This window comes from Pogona vitticeps, chromosome 1, assembly GCF_051106095.1.
Source record: "Pogona vitticeps strain Pit_001003342236 chromosome 1, PviZW2.1, whole genome shotgun sequence".
Lineage (NCBI taxonomy): Eukaryota > Metazoa > Chordata > Lepidosauria > Squamata > Agamidae > Pogona > Pogona vitticeps.
In genome coordinates, this window is record NC_135783.1 from 49,706,815 (window position 1) to 49,724,563 (window position 17,749).

At 41.1% G+C, this 17,749-nt stretch overlaps 1 protein-coding gene across 8 annotated transcripts in view; it reads right to left on the minus strand.

Moving 5' to 3' along the window:
• Positions 1-16,852, minus strand: part of BIRC6 (baculoviral IAP repeat containing 6) — a 182,011-nt gene extending 165,159 nt beyond the window's left edge. For all 8 annotated transcript variants that reach the window (XM_072992371.2, XM_020802834.3, XM_020802831.3 and 5 more), the window contains exons 1-6: positions 16,508-16,852; positions 8,870-9,051; positions 7,702-7,839; positions 5,440-5,633; positions 1,772-1,883; positions 614-696 (exon numbers count right to left, since the gene is read on the minus strand). In XM_072992371.2, the coding sequence (XP_072848472.1) occupies positions 614-696; positions 1,772-1,883; positions 5,440-5,633; positions 7,702-7,839; positions 8,870-9,051; positions 16,508-16,757 (959 nt within the window). In that variant the 5' untranslated portion in view covers positions 16,758-16,852. The remainder of the gene's footprint in view (positions 1-613; positions 697-1,771; positions 1,884-5,439; positions 5,634-7,701; positions 7,840-8,869; positions 9,052-16,507) is intronic.
• Between the last annotated feature and the right edge of the window lie 897 nt (positions 16,853-17,749).

Below are 17,749 nucleotides of genomic sequence, written 5' to 3' on the forward strand. Positions count from 1 at the left end.
GGACTGCTTGTGACACAGTGGTTAAGCTGCAGTACAACAGTGGAGATTCTGCTCACAACCTGAATTTGATTCCAGGCTTAGTTAGCCAGTTCGAGGTTAACTCAACCTTCTATCCTTCTAAAGTATCCAGCTCACTGAGAGGGAGAGCCCAATGTTTAACCTGCATAATAAATTGTAAACCACCCAAAGAATGCTTTAAGCCCTATGTGGCAGTATATAAGCTGCACACTTTGCTCTGCATTACATATACACACTTTTAATTATAAATACACAAAATACTTCAAAGCAACTTTACCTGAGAGATCATTCAGTCTTAACTAATATTCTTAACTATTCATTTTCCAGTTATCATGGACAGCAACTGTTTAATCCCTTGACATTCTAGCACCCTGAATTTGGAAGCTTTTTTGGAGGTTGCCTAATTTGAGATAATCTCATAATTGATCAATATCACTATACTCTTCTATATTTTGAGCTTTTTACTTGCCCTGGATCCAAAGTAGAATTGCTTCAAGAACAAAGTTATTATACCTAGGCCAAACAAACTTTCTTCCTTGAAACATTGTGTTCAGAACACAAAGTAATACACAACTATTTCCATATTACAACTTACCAAGGTTCATCTGTTGGTTCCCAGCACACCAAACACACACTACACGTAAAACACATGGCTCTGTCATCTCCTGATGAGGCAGGCTATGGGAACAGGGGAGTGGGTGTGGGGAGGCAAAATACTTAGTTGTAAGAACCTGTTAAAACTCTCATTAATTTCAATCATCCAGTATAAGATGACAACAACCCCAATACATCCAAGGTAGACTTAACTTCATGCACAGTGGCATAGAGCAGGGTGTACAATCCACTGCTCACAGACTAGATACACCCCTCTGGCCACTCCGATTCTGACCCCCATTCATTTTCCCTTGCCATTCTACTGTTCAGCTGGATAGTTGTTTTTTTTGGGGGGGGGGAGCTACTCTGGCACTCTTATTAATAGTGCTGGAACAGCAATTCTGCTGCCAAGACTGCTTTTCTACCGGAGACTGCTGTTTACAGACTGCTACCAGAAGCAGGAAATCAGTGCTCTCATCTCCATCCCTCATCAGTGACCCTTAGATCCCAGCAGGCCATTAAACCTCTCATCTCTGCATTCTGAGGTGTTACAGAGGGAGAAGCATGATGCATGTGTACACATGCTGAGATGTGTGTCTGGGAGAAATGTGACTGAGGGGCTTGCTAGTGCATATAACAGTCATTTCACAACAATATTTTCATTTCTTTCATGAGCTCTCTTGTAAAGGCATCTGAACATAAGCAGAGTTACATTTTATAGACAGTGACTAGGATTCTGCTTACTTAAGCAATAATGTAGGGGCAACCACACAAGTTTTTCCTCCCTCCAGGAGTCTCTCTGTTCTGTACCCAAGGATGCAGTGATTGCAAAATCCAGCACGGCACTGATCACACACTTGAGTGCATGAAGGAGAACTGACAAGGAAAACCACTCTATGGAGGCTTGGCAGTTAGATTTTGGCCAGTTTATAGTCCAATTTAACAGGATTGTGTGATTTTTTTAAAATTTAAATTAGAAGGCAGAGGAAGCCTCAAAATCATGAACATTTCTCTCCATGTCCATGAGAAGGAAAAAGATGGGGTAAAAATTTCCATAGTCACTTGGGTAGATCAGCTTCCTGTACAAATGGGAGGAATGCATGAACTTATTACTCTGATCTACAATGTTACAATTAATAAAATATATCAATATTTTTACCTGATGGTAAAATCCAGCTTGAGCCATGGGATCTGGTTGTGCCCACCTATAACCTACATGAGGCCATGAGGTGAATGTTTCCCGTCTATTTGCCTCACTATACATTAATGATCTTTGAAAATAAAAGAAACAGGCCAGTTTAGAGATCAGCAGGAGCTCCATAATTTTTGCAACTTATCACTCTACAAACAAGGAAAAAAAGCACCCTTTACTTACAGCTGGCCCTCACATCCATTTCCTTTCTAAGCACTCATACACTAACTATTCAACGATCTGTTCTAAAACCTTTCCTAGTATTGATGTCATGTTGGTCAGGCAGTAGAATGTAAACCACCCAGAGTGGACTTCTAGCCAGATTGGCAGTATAGAAACCAAACAAATAAATACAATGGTGCCTCGCTTAGCGATGTTAATCCGTGCAGAAAAAATTGCTGCTAAGCGATAACATCGCTAAGCGAAAATAAAAAGCCCATAGAAACGCATTAAAACGCGATTAATGCGTTCCTATGGGCTAAAAACTCACCTTTAAGCGAAGATTCTCCATAGGGGCGGCCATTTTTGGTACCTCTTAAGTGAGGAAACACAGCGGGCAGCCATTTTGTTTACCCGGCGGCCATTTTGAAACCGCCAATCAGCTGGCCGAAAATGAAGGCTTTGCGATGATCGTTTCCCTTCGATCATCGCAAAGCGAAATTTCCCCATAGGGACCATCGCAAAGCAATCGCTTTTGCGATGGCAAAAAGTCCATCGCAAAGCGATTTCATTGCTATACGGAGCGATCGCTATGCGAGGCACCACTGTAGTTGATCCCCTCTGTCACACCCCTTTTGAAGACGATGGTATTTGCCCTTCTCCAGTCTTTAGCTAGATGTTTCTGTACCATTTCTTTACCCTCACATCATCCTGTATGTGTATTAGATTAAATGAAGTTTTCCTTTTGGGAGAAGACAGATGCAAAGCAGGTGTTTCTGCTTTCACTTTGTCACAGAGCAGAATTGTTCCATTCTCTCCACTTAACGGCCCCACCATTCCTATTTCTTCCTCTTGTTCCAGGCATAACTGAAAAATACTTTATAGTAATTTCTTTTCACCTTTCTTGCCAGCTGAGCTTATTTTGAATTTCAGCCCTCTGTACTTTATCTCCACAAATACTGGCTATTTTTTGTATTTTTCCTTGATAATCTGCCCCTCTTTCCTTCTTCTATACATTTTCCTTTCCAGTCTCAACTCATCTGAAAGCTCCTTATACAGCCACTCCAGTTTCTTTAAATATCTCCTACTGTTCTTCCTCATAGAAATTATTCATGATGTGGCTTCAGCTTTAAAAAACTCTCATTCATTGTGGATTCTCTTTGAGTATTTTTGACCATGTGATCTCATCCAGTAGTTCCTTAAACTTACTGAAATCAGCGTACAGAATGTGCATTATACCACTTTCAGCTTTTCCTTTCTTCAGTATAACAAATCCCAAGATGATATAGCTACTTCTAGCCAAAGTTCCTACTACTTCCACCTCACAAACTCGTTAATCCCCATTTATAAGGAAAAGGTCAAGGTAAGATTTCTATGTCTTTTCTTCCATTCTCTGAAATATAAAGTTGTCTGCAAAGCAGGTGAGCAATTTGTTGGTTCTTACATTTGTGTTAGAGTTGGATTTCCAATGGATATCAGAATAGTCAAAAATTTCTCCATGTTTCTCTCCTTCCAGTGTTTTATTATCTCATCTAGAAGGGTGCCATTCAAATCATTCAGTCTGGGCAGGATGCCTGCAGCAGTTCCCTGCAGTGAAACTGTTGTTTCTCTCTCTCTAGCTTTCTGTTGATTTTTATTCAAGTGCTTTCTAACCAGCATTCTATGCTTAAATTCATGAATCTTTTCACAGTTGTACTCATTCTTTACACAAAATAATATTTTCTTTCCTGTTCAGCCTATTCTTTCTGAATAAGCTATAACCTCCAATTGCTACAGTCATGAATCTCATTCCACCAGTTTTCCATGCCTGTTACATCACACATACCTTCCTGTGTGCAGAGTTTAAGCTCATCTTGTTTGCTTCCCATGTATTGTTACAGACATCTAGAACTATGAATGATTCCCTCCAACTACGATCTTACTGTCTTTTTTACCTACTGATGGGTTCCTGCTTTAATGTGCCATTTTCTGATGAATCAATAACAATCTCTCTCCAATACTTGCTGTCCCCTGTCCTTTGGAATATAATATCTCTGCTCTGTTTAAAGTTTAAACTGATTCAATTTAAAGTCCTTTGATCTTATTTGCAAGACTCAGAGCAAAAACTCTTCCCAGTTTATGTAACAGGCAACTCATCACCTGCCAACAATCCTTCCTCATGGAAACATAGACTGTTGTCCAAAAAATGAAACTTTTCCTAATGACACTAGTTGTTCACTTTCAGTATTCTTTTCTTTCTTCTTGATCATAAACTTTGACAGGCATGACAGGAAAATTGTCTGTTTCTAGGACATTCCCTTCCCTTTCTAGAGCCTCACACTCTCATTATACTCTGAGGGTTGTTTGGCAGCATCATTTGTTCCCATGTAATTACAAGAAAGGGGAAATGGTCAATCGGCTTGACAAACCTTTTCAAGCTCTCTGTTACACAGTGGATCTTTGCACCAGAGATATAGCAAGCTTTCCAAGATACACTATCAGGCTGTAAGCTTCTGTTTCTACTCCCCTTGGTAGAGAGTTACCTGCTAACTTACATTCCTCCTCTTCTGCAATATCACAGGAATCCTTCCATCTACAACATCCTCCTTGCTTCTGTTCCAATATATCAGAAACACTGTCCCTGAGGATGGTCTGGGACTGCTATCCTTGTTCCAATGACTAAGAACCTGTGAGAAATTCTGTTTTCTAATGGCCATTACTATTCAATTTTCATATACCACTCTCATAAGCAGTAGATTAGTACCAATCATGTCAACCACAATCAAGATGAAACATCCAAACATTACAGCTGACCATCTTGCAGCAGCATAAAGGAAAATCTCATGGTGATCTGAATTTTATCTCTTTCTTAAATGCAGCTGTGCAGCACTCCCCCCAGTTTTTCCACCAGAAACATCACAAAGCAAACCCACACAATTGTGATCTGCCACATCCAATCTTAGCACTAACACTATGCAATGAACAGGATGCCTGGCCTAGCTAATCATCAAAGCCTTGTAATTTAGGCCTTTCTCCCAGGTTCATTACATTCAGGTATTTGTAAAGCAATATAAGGTAGGCAGAACTCCCAGAATGCAGAATTATTGTATTTGTACTTCAGAAAATCCAAAAATCCCATCCCCTACTGGTAGCCATTCGGCACTACAATACATCCTTATTAAGTGTACTGTGACTAAGGATTACAAGTTGTTCAGGGCTGCCATAATGAATGCAACGGATGAGTACATAAACCCAATCTGTACTTTTTGAAAATATTCCTCCACTATTTCATTCCTTAGAATCAGGCATTTTGCTCCCACTGCTTCACCAAACCCAGCCCAAGATAAAGAGTATAAATGCCATTCTGCAACTGTTAAGCCCTCACACCTTATACTATTTCTTCAATTCAGACACCTTTCAACATTTGTCTGGAAAACTTCCAAACAAATGAACAGACTAAAAAACATTTTGAACACATAAAGCATTTCTTCCCATACCTATCTACTGATCGGCCAGGCCCCACACCAAGCTCAGGTCGTGCACTGGGCAAGAGGTAAGACAATCTATCCATTACAGATGAAGCTACAGGTAAGGCAGCAATATTTTGATTTATCTTCTTGAGTTCATTTACAATGGCACTGGCGACAGACTTCAGTACATGATGAGGAAGATGGAACGTTACTGTTGCCCACTGTAGGAAGAAATAGCATCACTTTCAGTAAAGTCACATTGAAGAAGCCTCCAATAATAGTACACAGATTCCATGATAAAAAATATAAATAAAAATAAATAAAAATAAATAAATAAATAAAAAGCTTAGAATACTCATCAGTGTATGCTATTTCACTACAAATTTTGACAAAAGCCTTTGATTTCTTTATTCTTGTAGTAATACTAGAATAAACGCAAGATGCTCTGTTCTTTACTTTGTACTATACTATGCAAACACAATAACTCAAAATACTGACAAGTTTTGGTGGTCCTTGAAATTCATCGATGTAGAAAATTCAAACAGAAACAATCCCAGGATCTGGGTGTGAAGGGAAGACAGCCATAAGAGATGGCAACTCAACAGATCTATTGAAGTTTTATATACCACATCAAAAACCTTGAACTATACCTAGAAAACAGACTAGGTCTTGAAAAATGACTACAACTGATATGTATCTTATGATGAGGGAAGGACCTGCCTGATTTCCAGATTCTCACAAGCAGGACATGATACTGTTTATCCCTAACATTTATCCCAGGAAACCAACCCTGAGTGCTCACTGGAAGGACAGATCCTGAAGCTGAGGCTTCAATTCTTTGGACATCTCATGAGAAGACTCCCTGGAAAAGACCCTGACGTTGGGAAAGAGTGAGTGAGAGCAAGAGGAGAAGGGGACGACAGAGGATGAGATGGTTGGACAGTGTCATCGAAGCTACCAACATGAATTAGACCAAACTTTGGGAGGCAGTGGAAGACAGGAGGGCCTGGCATGCTCTGGCCCATGGGGTCACGAAGAGTCAGACACGACTTATCAACTAAACAACAAAATCTCTAACATTTCATGGCAGCTTTCAGGCTGGTTCAAAATAGCTGCAGTAGTATGGAGAGCACAAAAGCTTTGCTGCACAAGGAAAACCCTGCTTGTGATTTCCCCAGTTCTATATATTTTGCACAGCCCTTTTTTATGTCTACATTCCCTCACCCTTAGGTCTGGGGAAATAAACAGAGAAAGGCTGAAAACGAAGTAATTTCACTAATTAAACCAATGTATGAATCTTTATGGTGGCCCTTGAAAGAAAGAAGTTGCTCTCCAAAATATAAGACTAATGTAAACCAGTGGATATATCCAAGACTTAAAACAAGGTTACTTGTTTTTATCTAACTGTCATTAGAAAACAGTTTGTATTTCAACAACAATAGGCTAGTACCTTAGAGATGAACTCTGAATGGAAACATTAAGCATAACTGGAAAATAAGCCATTCTAAAATATAGAAGAGTACACAAGAGTGTAGCTGGTCCTCTGTTCATACTTTTACAATGGACCCTCGACTTACAGACGGCTCGACTTACAGACTTTTTGAGTTACAGACTTCTCTGGCTGCAAAATTTAGATTCGACTTGCAGCCGGAGAATCAACTTACAGACCAGAAAAAACCCAAAATGGAACAAAAATAGAATAAAAACCGCCGGTTATGGGATTAATCGGTTTTGAATGCATTGTAGGTCAATGGAGATTTGACCTACAGACTTTTCGACTTGCAGACACCATTCCAATACGGATTAATTCCGTAAGTAGAGGGTCCACTGTATTTAATACAGAACAACTGGAAAGGTAGCATAGCTGGGGAGGGTGGCAGAACCCACCAAAACACTACCACAGACAGAAACTGGAGGGGTGGTTGAGCTGCAGGCCAGCAACAGCTCCTATGTAAGGAATGGAAACAGGCTTTCAATCACACAGAACCCTATCATGTGATAAAGAGCAGGAATGGGATTAAAAGTATATTTCACCCCTTATATGCCATTGTAGCATTTACTTAAGTTATTCAAGTTCATTTATTTTGCTCTTTGAGGCAGTCTTCTGCCAAATGCTTCATAAAATAAAATAATTTTTAAAAGTAAAATATGCGTAACCAGGAAGAAAATCAAGTTAGGAGGCACATAACTAACTTACACATGCAAAGAAAAACCTTTAAACAATCTTCAACATAAGTGAAATAGCCAAAATACCATTCTCCCAGGATAAATAGAATTTGTTTTTGTTACCTTTGCAACTTTGTGGTTTGCTGCTGTTTCATGTGAGGTATTTTTTAAGCCATCTTTCAGTTGTGCGAGAAACAAATCATATCCCTCTGTGCTTGACACATCCACCTTTTCTATGCAAGCAGATAACAGTTGTTGAGCCTACGGAATGTAAAGGAAGTTATTAAATTCCAGATAACATTGAAAATTCATCTTCCTTTAGCATTATTTTGTACATTTTAGTATAAGGCATGAAGAATGTTATAATCTATCTATCTAACCCTCACCCCTCCAAACACACTTCTTTTTTACAGCACAAGGACTCAGCAAAGCTTTACAGATGCTAGCACAAATTTAAAGTAGGAAAAATTAAGTGATATTCACACTTCACAAACACTAAATCCAGGCAGTTCTAAGGCATAAGTCACTTCCAATGAAGCTCACAACTGTCAGTATTACTGCTACATCCTGAACAAAATCTTCATTTTTCAACTGTCCCACAGACAACTTCGAGTACAATCCATTATAATAATCTAGTTGAAAGATTACCAAGGCATGCAAATAATGCTTAGACACAAATGAGGTGTGACAGCACTCTTCATCCCTCTAGCAGCATCAACAATACTTCAACAAACTTTAAAGAACTTACCTGCTGAGTACTACTTTAATATAGGCATTTGTTATATGTTAACCATTAGGCATACATTCAAACAAAATGAGGACTCCAAGAAAAAGCCCTAGAGCAGTGTTTCCCAACCTTTTTCATGACCCTGTTTTATAATAGCCAGGTAACTTGCGATTCCCTGCCAGATTTATATAAAAAGGACCCCACTAGGCAACTCGTCCCCTCATGCATAAAGAGGTGGAGCTCAATCACTGCTGCACATAAGAAGTCACAGCAAAGTCTCCCTTTGCCTGCTTCTTGTGAGGTTTTGCCCAGCTGTTGCCACCTCCTCTTTCTCTGGTGATTTCTACCTGCTGCTTTGCTGATGCTGCTTCCATGGAGGAGGGAACTGGCCCTGAGAGAGGGGGGGAGCCTTTGCTGCTGCCACTGGCTGTTCCCCAACATGACCACGGTCTAAAATAATTGTGCTGAACTTCCCAGAAAACACTTTGTGACCCCCTTGGGAGTCCTGACCTACAGGTTAGGAAACACTGCCCTAGAGTAATACCAATAGCTCCAGCTGCTTACCTCTGTCACTGGCAGTTCAAGATGAACCACATCATCTTGCTTAGAGACTGGGGTTTGCAGAGCTGTGTCCAACAACAAGATGCCATTCAAATCTTTCCTACAGCCAACAGCATAATCATCCACGAAGACGACTTTATCCACAGCAGAAATATACTGACATTTTACCCGTCCACCTGGCTTAGCTGCAAAAAGGAAGTGGGGGAAGAAGAGGGAGGTGAGAACAATGTTGAAACAGTTGTCTATTATATCCTATTAGTGCTGAAGAGAATAAGCACCCAGCCTTTCTATAATCAAAACTAATTAATTTCAAGTTATCCAAATAAAGATTTCAATCAAGCTTAAGGGTCACAGTTCACCACCAAGGTGAAAGAGAAATTCCATGGGACACAGTTCAAATAATTCTGTATGACTCTTTGTTGCCATGTTTGCTCCTTCCAAGAATATGATGCCTGACAATAAACACCCAGACTCAGCACAACTTGAGAAACATTCTGTCATGAAGTACAAATAATGGCTGCCATTGAAGAAAAATACATAAAACACTATGCATGATTGTGACTCAGTCCAGGACCCCCAACTTCCTCCTTTCCATGCCCCACAATGGATGATGAACACACATTACCTTCAGGTAACTTGTAATCTTTTATTTTAAACATTTCTAATACTTCAGTGCCTATCCCTCTTCCTTCAGAGGTTTTGCAGGAGACATTTCTGGATCAACAGCTAACAAGACCCTGAGAACTTGCACAAGTATAGAACTGTCATTATAAAACTCCCATTCAGGTTGACTTCCTGAGGACTTCACATCAGGGGGAATCTATGATTCTTCCTGGTACTAGATCCAACTTCCAAAGGGCTTCAGTACCTTCCGTTTCAAGGCTGGCCGCACACTTGGTCAGAATGGACTCTTCCTACAGGCTTAGCAGGGGGTTCAGAACATGTTCTATTTGCTCGGTTGTTTGCCTCTTGATTCCTTAACTCCCTCTCCTTCTTCTCTTTGACCCCAATAGTATACTTGTTCTTTCCACGCCCTTTCTGCCACTTCCTCAGGCACTTTTAGTGAGATCTATTCGCCTGTCCAAGGGTCATCCTTCACTATCTCAACCCAGTATGTCTCTGACTTTCCATCATCAGCTTCCCAATGACTCCAACAACCTTCTGCCTTCAACTGAGAGACCTTTGGGTAGTGTGGGCGGCATATAAATAAATAAATAAACAAACAAACTTTTTCCTTTCCTCTCTTCACCCCTTTTATCCTTTCTCTCCTGCCTGAACCTCTCCCTCTGTTAGTGGGTTCCTTCTTGGGTTTTTCAAACACAGTTGACTCAGTCCTTTTTCCAATGTCTCCACTTGTCTTGTTTGCCTTCCTCTTTCAAAAGAGGAGAGGAGGGCACACCACCCATGGTAGCCACACTGTTGTGCAGGTTCACAATGATTCTTGACATAAATTTAAATAGAGATGGGATTCCTCTTTCAGTCTCCAAAAGCTTTCTGCCATGCTATTTGAGTCATCCTTCTGACACAGGCTTGCCATTCATGATTCAAATAGTCGTAAACTGTATTCATATTACTATTTTATTTCAATAATTCCATAAAACCTTTTAGAAATTTCACAGAAAAAAACTCTTACAAAAATGCCTTGCAAAATATTTTCATTTACATCAAGTATTATATATCTACTATTTCTTAAGAATTTTTCATTATCTACTCTCAGTGTCAAGTGACCAGTTGACCTTGCTTAAAGAAGCGCAGACAGATGCTGTGAAGGACTAAACTCCTTTACAACTTGTCTTCCCTCTCATTTGTTATCTTAATCAGTGCAATATGGTCACCTAATTTGCTTGCTCTTCCTTCTGGCTTAGTTGTGCTTACTCTAATTGCATCTCAAATTACTTAAACCATTATATTTTGGTGCGTGGAGGGGTGCTAGTAAAACTAGTCTGTGAACGCCAACCAATTCAATTTACAGTACTTTTCTTTCCATTTTGGGACTGTTTTGTCATTAAACTTAATCTGAAATGGCATATAAATATGCTAACTTAAAATATTATGTATTTAGTTTAAAATTCATGACAGCTTCAGATCCTTGTTAGCACACCTATCTTCCATTCATTCACACTGTGGCATTAATCTGTGAAGTCTTCCAATGACTAACGCATCAGCTGTAATATACAGTAGGACCGTACCCCTGGGATTAGTACCTGCTGTTTCACTTATCTGCTGATTGAAGATACCGTGTTTCCCCCAAAATAAGACAGGGTCTTATATTAATTTTTACTCCAAAAATGCATTAGGACTTATTTTCAGAGTATGTTTTATTTTTTTCATGTACAACAATCTACATTTATTCAAATACATTCATGTCATCTTCTGGTTGTTGCACAATGGTGCAGGGCAGAGTTTCACTTAACTAGGGCTTATTTTGGGGGTAGGGTTTATATTACGAGCATCCTGAAAAATCATACGAGGGTTATTTTCCGGTTAGGTCTTATTTTCGGGAAAAAAGTACTAATTTTTTAAAAAACCAAGATGTATTAGCAGGACTGGTCACTAGAGGGAATCAGCAATGGCGAACCTATGGCACGCATGCCACAGCTGGCACACTTTCTGCTGGCATGCGAGCTATAGGTTGCCAGATCGCTACTCCCCCCCCCCGCCAAACCTCAGGAGGCGGCTGTAGCCAGCGCTGGCGCTTCGGCAGGCGGATCCAGGGCAACTGTTGTCTTAGAACATTTTATATGAAGGAAGCACAACTGAGTGCAACTGAGCTCTGGACAGATTTCCTTGCTTATTCATATGTTTGCATCCTATCTCTCTTAATATGAGCCTCGTGGCGTAGTGGTTAAAACGCTGTACTGCAGCTAAAACTGTGCTCACGACCTGGGGTTCAAATCCCAGGTAGCCGGCTCAAGGTTGACTCAGCCTTCCATCCTTCCGAGGTCGGTAAAATGAGTACCCAGCTTGCTGGGGGGGGGGCAATGTGTAGCCTGTATAATGAAATTGTAAACCGCCCGGAGAGTGCTTGTAGCACTATGGGGCAGTATATAAGTCCAAAAATAAATAAATAAAATAAATAAATAAATAATATGGCTATTAAACAAAGTATTACAACATACAATAAACTTTAATAGGAGAAAACAGAATAACTAGCCCCCAAGATTCCAAATTTATAAGCTATGAAATTAAACCACTGTATCCTATTTTTAATATGGCTGAACAATTTAAAAGATTTATTAATCAATTAGGACATTTTTGAAACCCTGCTTTAATCAGCAGATTGGTTTTTAGATTATCCTCTGGTATACTATTACATTAAGAAATACTATATACATCTTAACAACAGGAGCAAATCCAGAACTTTGACTCATTCACTAAAGGAAGAGGATCTTATCTTTTGACATTTAAAGTTCAGGCTTCCAAAGCTTAGCACAAAGTCAATGGAAATCCCATTCTTTTTTCTCCAGGTCAAGAGAACAATCAGTGTGCAGGAGAAGTGTCCAGATTATTCTTGTTATACTACACTTTATTCCGCAAGTCATTAATAAGATTCCTCATCCCTCAGCTACATTTGATAATGGAGACTATACTCACTACTAGTGCTTTCTCCTCTTCTGCAGCTCCTGTGGTCAACCCACATCTAGTTTCTCTTTAACTCAGTTTAAAAGGATCACCTTCCTTGACTCATCAGCCAATCCAATTTTTAACTAGTCTATTACCATCACAACTTTAAAATATCATAAAAAACTTTGCCCCAAAACACATTAAAATCATCAGAAACTTGCTACAATACACTGGGAAAGTATGTACAACACAAAATACTAGATTTACAAGTAAGAAAGCGTCAGCAATTCTACCAGATAAGTTTGCCTTTTTCACAGGGCTGTCACTCTATACCAGTAGAGCTGATACAAACTAGACCAAATGTACCACCAAAAAGGAGGCTCTGGCAAAGTAGTTAATCACCAAGATTATAGAAACCTGAAAAATAGTAGGCCTGCAACTGTTATCCAGAAGGGTTCCAATTACAATCTGATATATCACTGATAAAATGTGTTCAAATAAAGTCTAGCAACCAAGAAACCAAAAGTAACAATTCAGCTTGTCTGCATTCAGTTTCAGTTTACTTTCTGTCTTTACTTCTCTGTAAAAATGTTTCTGATAAAAAATCTGAAAAAATGATAGCTGTATTTTACTGTATCTTTCTTTATTGATTTAAATATCTTTAAAAAGCTGTCGACAGAAGATTATTGCAATTAAGACTTATTAGTTTTTATGGTACTGTAAGACTTACTTTTCTAACAAAGAACATCTACATGATTACCTGCTATGCCTTGGAAATACCTAGCTGTCTAATATGTCAGCATCCCAGCCTCAAAATTCAACTTGCTCATAACACCTGGTAAAAAATATACCAGTTCCAGTGAAAATATCAAGTGATGTTAATATTCATAATTATTATGCTGTGCTATAATATTTTAAGATCTAGCAAAATTCGGCTTCAACAGTTGTGAAGTCAATATCTTCACAATACCTTCATAGGCACAAGAAAGAAACTTCTTTCTGTCCAAGCATCCATACTTCACTAAGTGACCCAAGAAGATTTCTTCTCTCTGCTCAGGTCATCTCCTAAAATCACAAGTGTAATCCAATTCACCCCTCAATGAACTCTAGAAGCTAATCAATTACTGTTAATAGTTAGCATGCCAGGCAAAAACAAAACAAAAATAAAAAATAAAGACAAAAACGCTGTGGCATTTTAAAGACTAACTGCCATATTTTAATATGAGCTTTTGTGGACAAGTCTAGTTCAGACATGGGAGTGTTAGCAGCCAGTTACGTTAGCTAGGAAACTACTGTAGATAAAAGAAAACCTGATTCATGCTACCCTGTCAGTCTGGACTGTTACAAAGATAAGTCTGAATTGATTAACAGGGGCACCCTTCAGATACACCATGACAACTCAAGAGTTATTGGGGGAAAAATAGTTCTGGGAAAACTTTAAGGCAGCAAGGAAAGATGAAAATCAAACATGTAATGGACTGTATCAATAAAGGAAACCACAGACTTATGTCTACAAGACCTGAACAAGACTGTAAATGATTTCAGAGATTACTAACTCATATTTGCCATAGGTTTCAAGCAACTTGAGCCCAAATAATAAAGGCTGACTACAGTAAACACAATAACATTATTAGCTGTCACAAGATTGTTAATTTAGTTATGAAGCTATTTTGTTATACAAACCACTCGCAGTTTGGTGTATTATACAAAATACAAACTCAAGTTGAGCTTTGGGTGTTTCTTTTTTAGCACTGATAGCATATTAACAGTTTTTTTAAAAAAAATGAGCCAGTAAATCTGCTAACAAAAAAAAAAAGTTTAATGCACATAATGAACAAACATGGCTCATCGAGGAATGATTACAAGACAAGCACAGCCAGTATGTTTATCTCCAGATATTTTGGGAGGACATCTTCCATCACCTCACCACTACATATGCTACTAGGACTGATGAGAACTGCAGTGCAACATCTGGAGGCAGAGGTCATTCTGGCTTTTTTTAGCTCATGATCCAGTCCATCAATCAAATGACAACTGTGTTCATCAAAGAAGGTGGACCTTGAACTCAAATTCATAGCACAACTGCCCAGCCTAGACCTTGACTGACAAAACAGAAACCCAAGGCCATTATGTTTAATATGCTATTAGTAGGGTGTCCCCATCCTGGAGAACCACATATTGTCAACCACTCATCTGTGCAAATATTAGGAAAAACATAAACATGCAGCTCAGTATGAAACCTAAAAGTTCAATTATCTTTAAGCAGAGAAGAAAGTTTGTATGTACATCTTACTTACATCCAAAATAATAAAACTGAACAGGAACCCAACCCGATCCATTGGACCATACCACTTTTTATAGAATAACAACTTATAGGCCAAAATCCTATTGCTAGTATCAAACAGAGAGTAGACCCACTGAATCAATTTCTGAATGGCAGATCAAGCCTTCCATGCATCACACTATTCAATTGGTCTACTGTAGTTAGGACTAATAATAGGATATTGGCCAGTTTTTTTCAATTACTTTCCTTCAAAAATGTTTGCATTTCTGGTCATTTTGTTCATTTTTTGATCTTTTAGGGACTTTACAGTTTTAACTTTTATAACTTTATCCTATTCTACCTCAAAGACAACATACTTCTAACCGTAATAAAATGCGGTACACAGATAAAATAAAATATGCTTCTGAAAAAGTTATCTCTCAGAAATTTATATAAGTTTTGTAAAAATATAAACTTACAAATATCAAAGGCAGTAACATTCACCACTCCACTTCCTAATACCTCCATATATTTGTTTTCATATCAGCAAAAAACACAAAACAAAAACAAAAGCAAGAAAAGGAGAGATTAAGCCGTTGTGTCATCTTAAAGACAGTTATCTTTTAATTCTTATGTCTGAAGAAGTGGGCTTGTCCAGTAAAGTTCACATTAAAATAAAGCAGTTAATCCTTAAAGTCTTTGTCTTCTTTCTTTATTTCTTTTTTGCTTTTGTTTTCTGTTTCTTGTTGATATGCTTGCACAGACTCACAAGGCTACCACTTTGAAAACTATAGTTGTTTTCAGTATCACATAGACTTGACCTATTCTGCGCAAGTAACATTTTTTGAATCCTAGAAATCTGGCTTAAATACACCAGCTAATGTAGCAGATACAGCTCAGTGCCCCATCTTTCCCATACTGTACATTTAATATTGCCACCTTCTAACACAAGACTACACACAAGTCTAGCCAAGTTTAGTTCTGAAGATCTGTCCCAACTTCTACATAGACACACTTTCTGTATTACCAGCACACAATCCAAACGCAGGTTATGTGCAACTCTCCATTTCATGTTTTGCCATACAGAAATCCCATGGGAAACAATGGCTCGTTGCAACTTCCCAAGACATATACATGGTCACTGTCAAACAATGCTGGTGTGTACAGAACCACATAGAATTTACACTACAGTATTTGCAACGAAGGGCTCTCTCTGGCTCCAGCGACTCCCTCTTTCCGTAAAGCCAAGTGCTCTTCTTCCCTCCCTCCAACGGGCGCAGGCCCTGACTTTAGAAACCCCTGAGAAACAGCAGGAGGACATTCCCGGCTTTATAACGAGCGGTGGCAGAAAAGAAAAAGTAAGCGCAGCCCGGGCAAAACTCTGGGGAAGGCCGGGCAGACGGCGACGACGAGCCCCTGGAGCCTCCCCGGCTCCATCGACGTCTTTCGCCAGCCCAGGGCCGGGCCCAGAGCCCTTCGTGGGGCTCCGGCTTCACCTCACCTGCCGTCCTCCCCGACTCAAACACAAGGAAGGAGGCGGCGTTTTTTGCGCCCGAGGGATGAGGAGGGAGGGAGGGAAGGACCAGAAGAAACGCGCTCACGGTCGCGGCCGTGGAGTCCAGGGCGCGACGTCCAGGCCCCAGAACCCAACGGCCACATTCACCACCCCCGCCAAGGAAGGGAACGAGCGGGTTCGGGGTCGCCTCCCCCATTTCGGCCGCGCCGGGCTCATGGCTGCCTTGACCTCCTCCTCCTCCCCGCCCTCACCACCCGACGACTACCGGGCCCCAGGGTTAGGCCTCGGCCGGCCTCACCGTTGAGCGCCGACGCCTGCAGCGTAGCCCCTGAGGTGCCGTCGATGACTTTGATGGCGCCGCGGGCGGTCACGGCCAGGATGGCGTTAAGAGCCGGGTGGTAACAGAGGCTGCAGAGCCCGTCGGCGTCGCAACGCAGGCAACCGTCCCGCAGCAGCAGCCATTCGCAGAGGCCTGGCCCGGGCCCGGTCGCCGCGGGCCCCGGAGCCGAGGAACAAGACGCTCCCCCGGCCTCCTCCTCCTCCGCCATCTCACAGGACAAGAGGCCCGGCGGAGCCGCTCACTGACAGTCCCGAGAGGAGCCGCCGCCGCTGCCGCCGCCAGTCAGCATCCGGGTCCGGAGAAAGGGGGAGGGGAGAGGGGGGTAAAGAGAGAAAGGGAGAGATCGCCGAGCGTCCGCAGGAAGTGACGGATAGACGCCGGATACGGAAGGCCGACGAAAGAAAGCCTGGTTCACGACGTCGAGCGCCGGTTTGGAACGAAAGCGTTAAAGGAATTGTTGTTTTAAAAAAACCCTTCCGCTGAGTGGCCGAGGAAGGCGGAGGGAGGGTTTCCTGATGACGTCACTCGCTCAGGAAGCTCCGCCCACCGCGTACGCCGCGTGTCCCTGCAAGCCCCTCGCCGTAAAACAAACACTGGCTCTAGCCGGCGGTGCTTGCGTCGCCTCTGCGCGGCAGCGGGGAAACTTTCGCTTCGCCCATATTTTGGACTTCAACTCCCAGAAGCCCCAGCCAGCATGGCCGCCGGTGAAGCATTCTGGGAGTTGTCAGAAGCCTCACGGGTATGTCTCGGCTTCGGTTCCCCCCCGCCTTGGTTAAAGCAGGGAGCGGCACGGGTCTTTGACGGTGTAACGAACTGGGAAGGTGGGCAGGCGACGGTTAGGCTGAACCAAGGTTACCGTCTCTTTCCTTGAGGAAGTGCTAATTTCCTGCACGTTTATCCGGGCTCGGCGTGGCTCCAGCCTTTAATGGCTGAGTCATCCCGATGGTTTTGAATGGCCTCCGGCAATAAAAATTCCCAGTGACTGTAAATACAGCCCAGCTTCGAAGCCGCTCCGAAACACAGAGCAGAGATACGAGCCCTGTGTATCTATTTTCACAGCTGGAGAGGGATCCTGAGTTGGGATCGCCCAGAACACAAAGCGGGCAAGTTATATAGATAATAATTACCGCGTTTGGTAATGATTTTGTTCCCTTACCATGTTTTCCTCACATTTCTTATTTATCGAGTGCATTGGTTTTG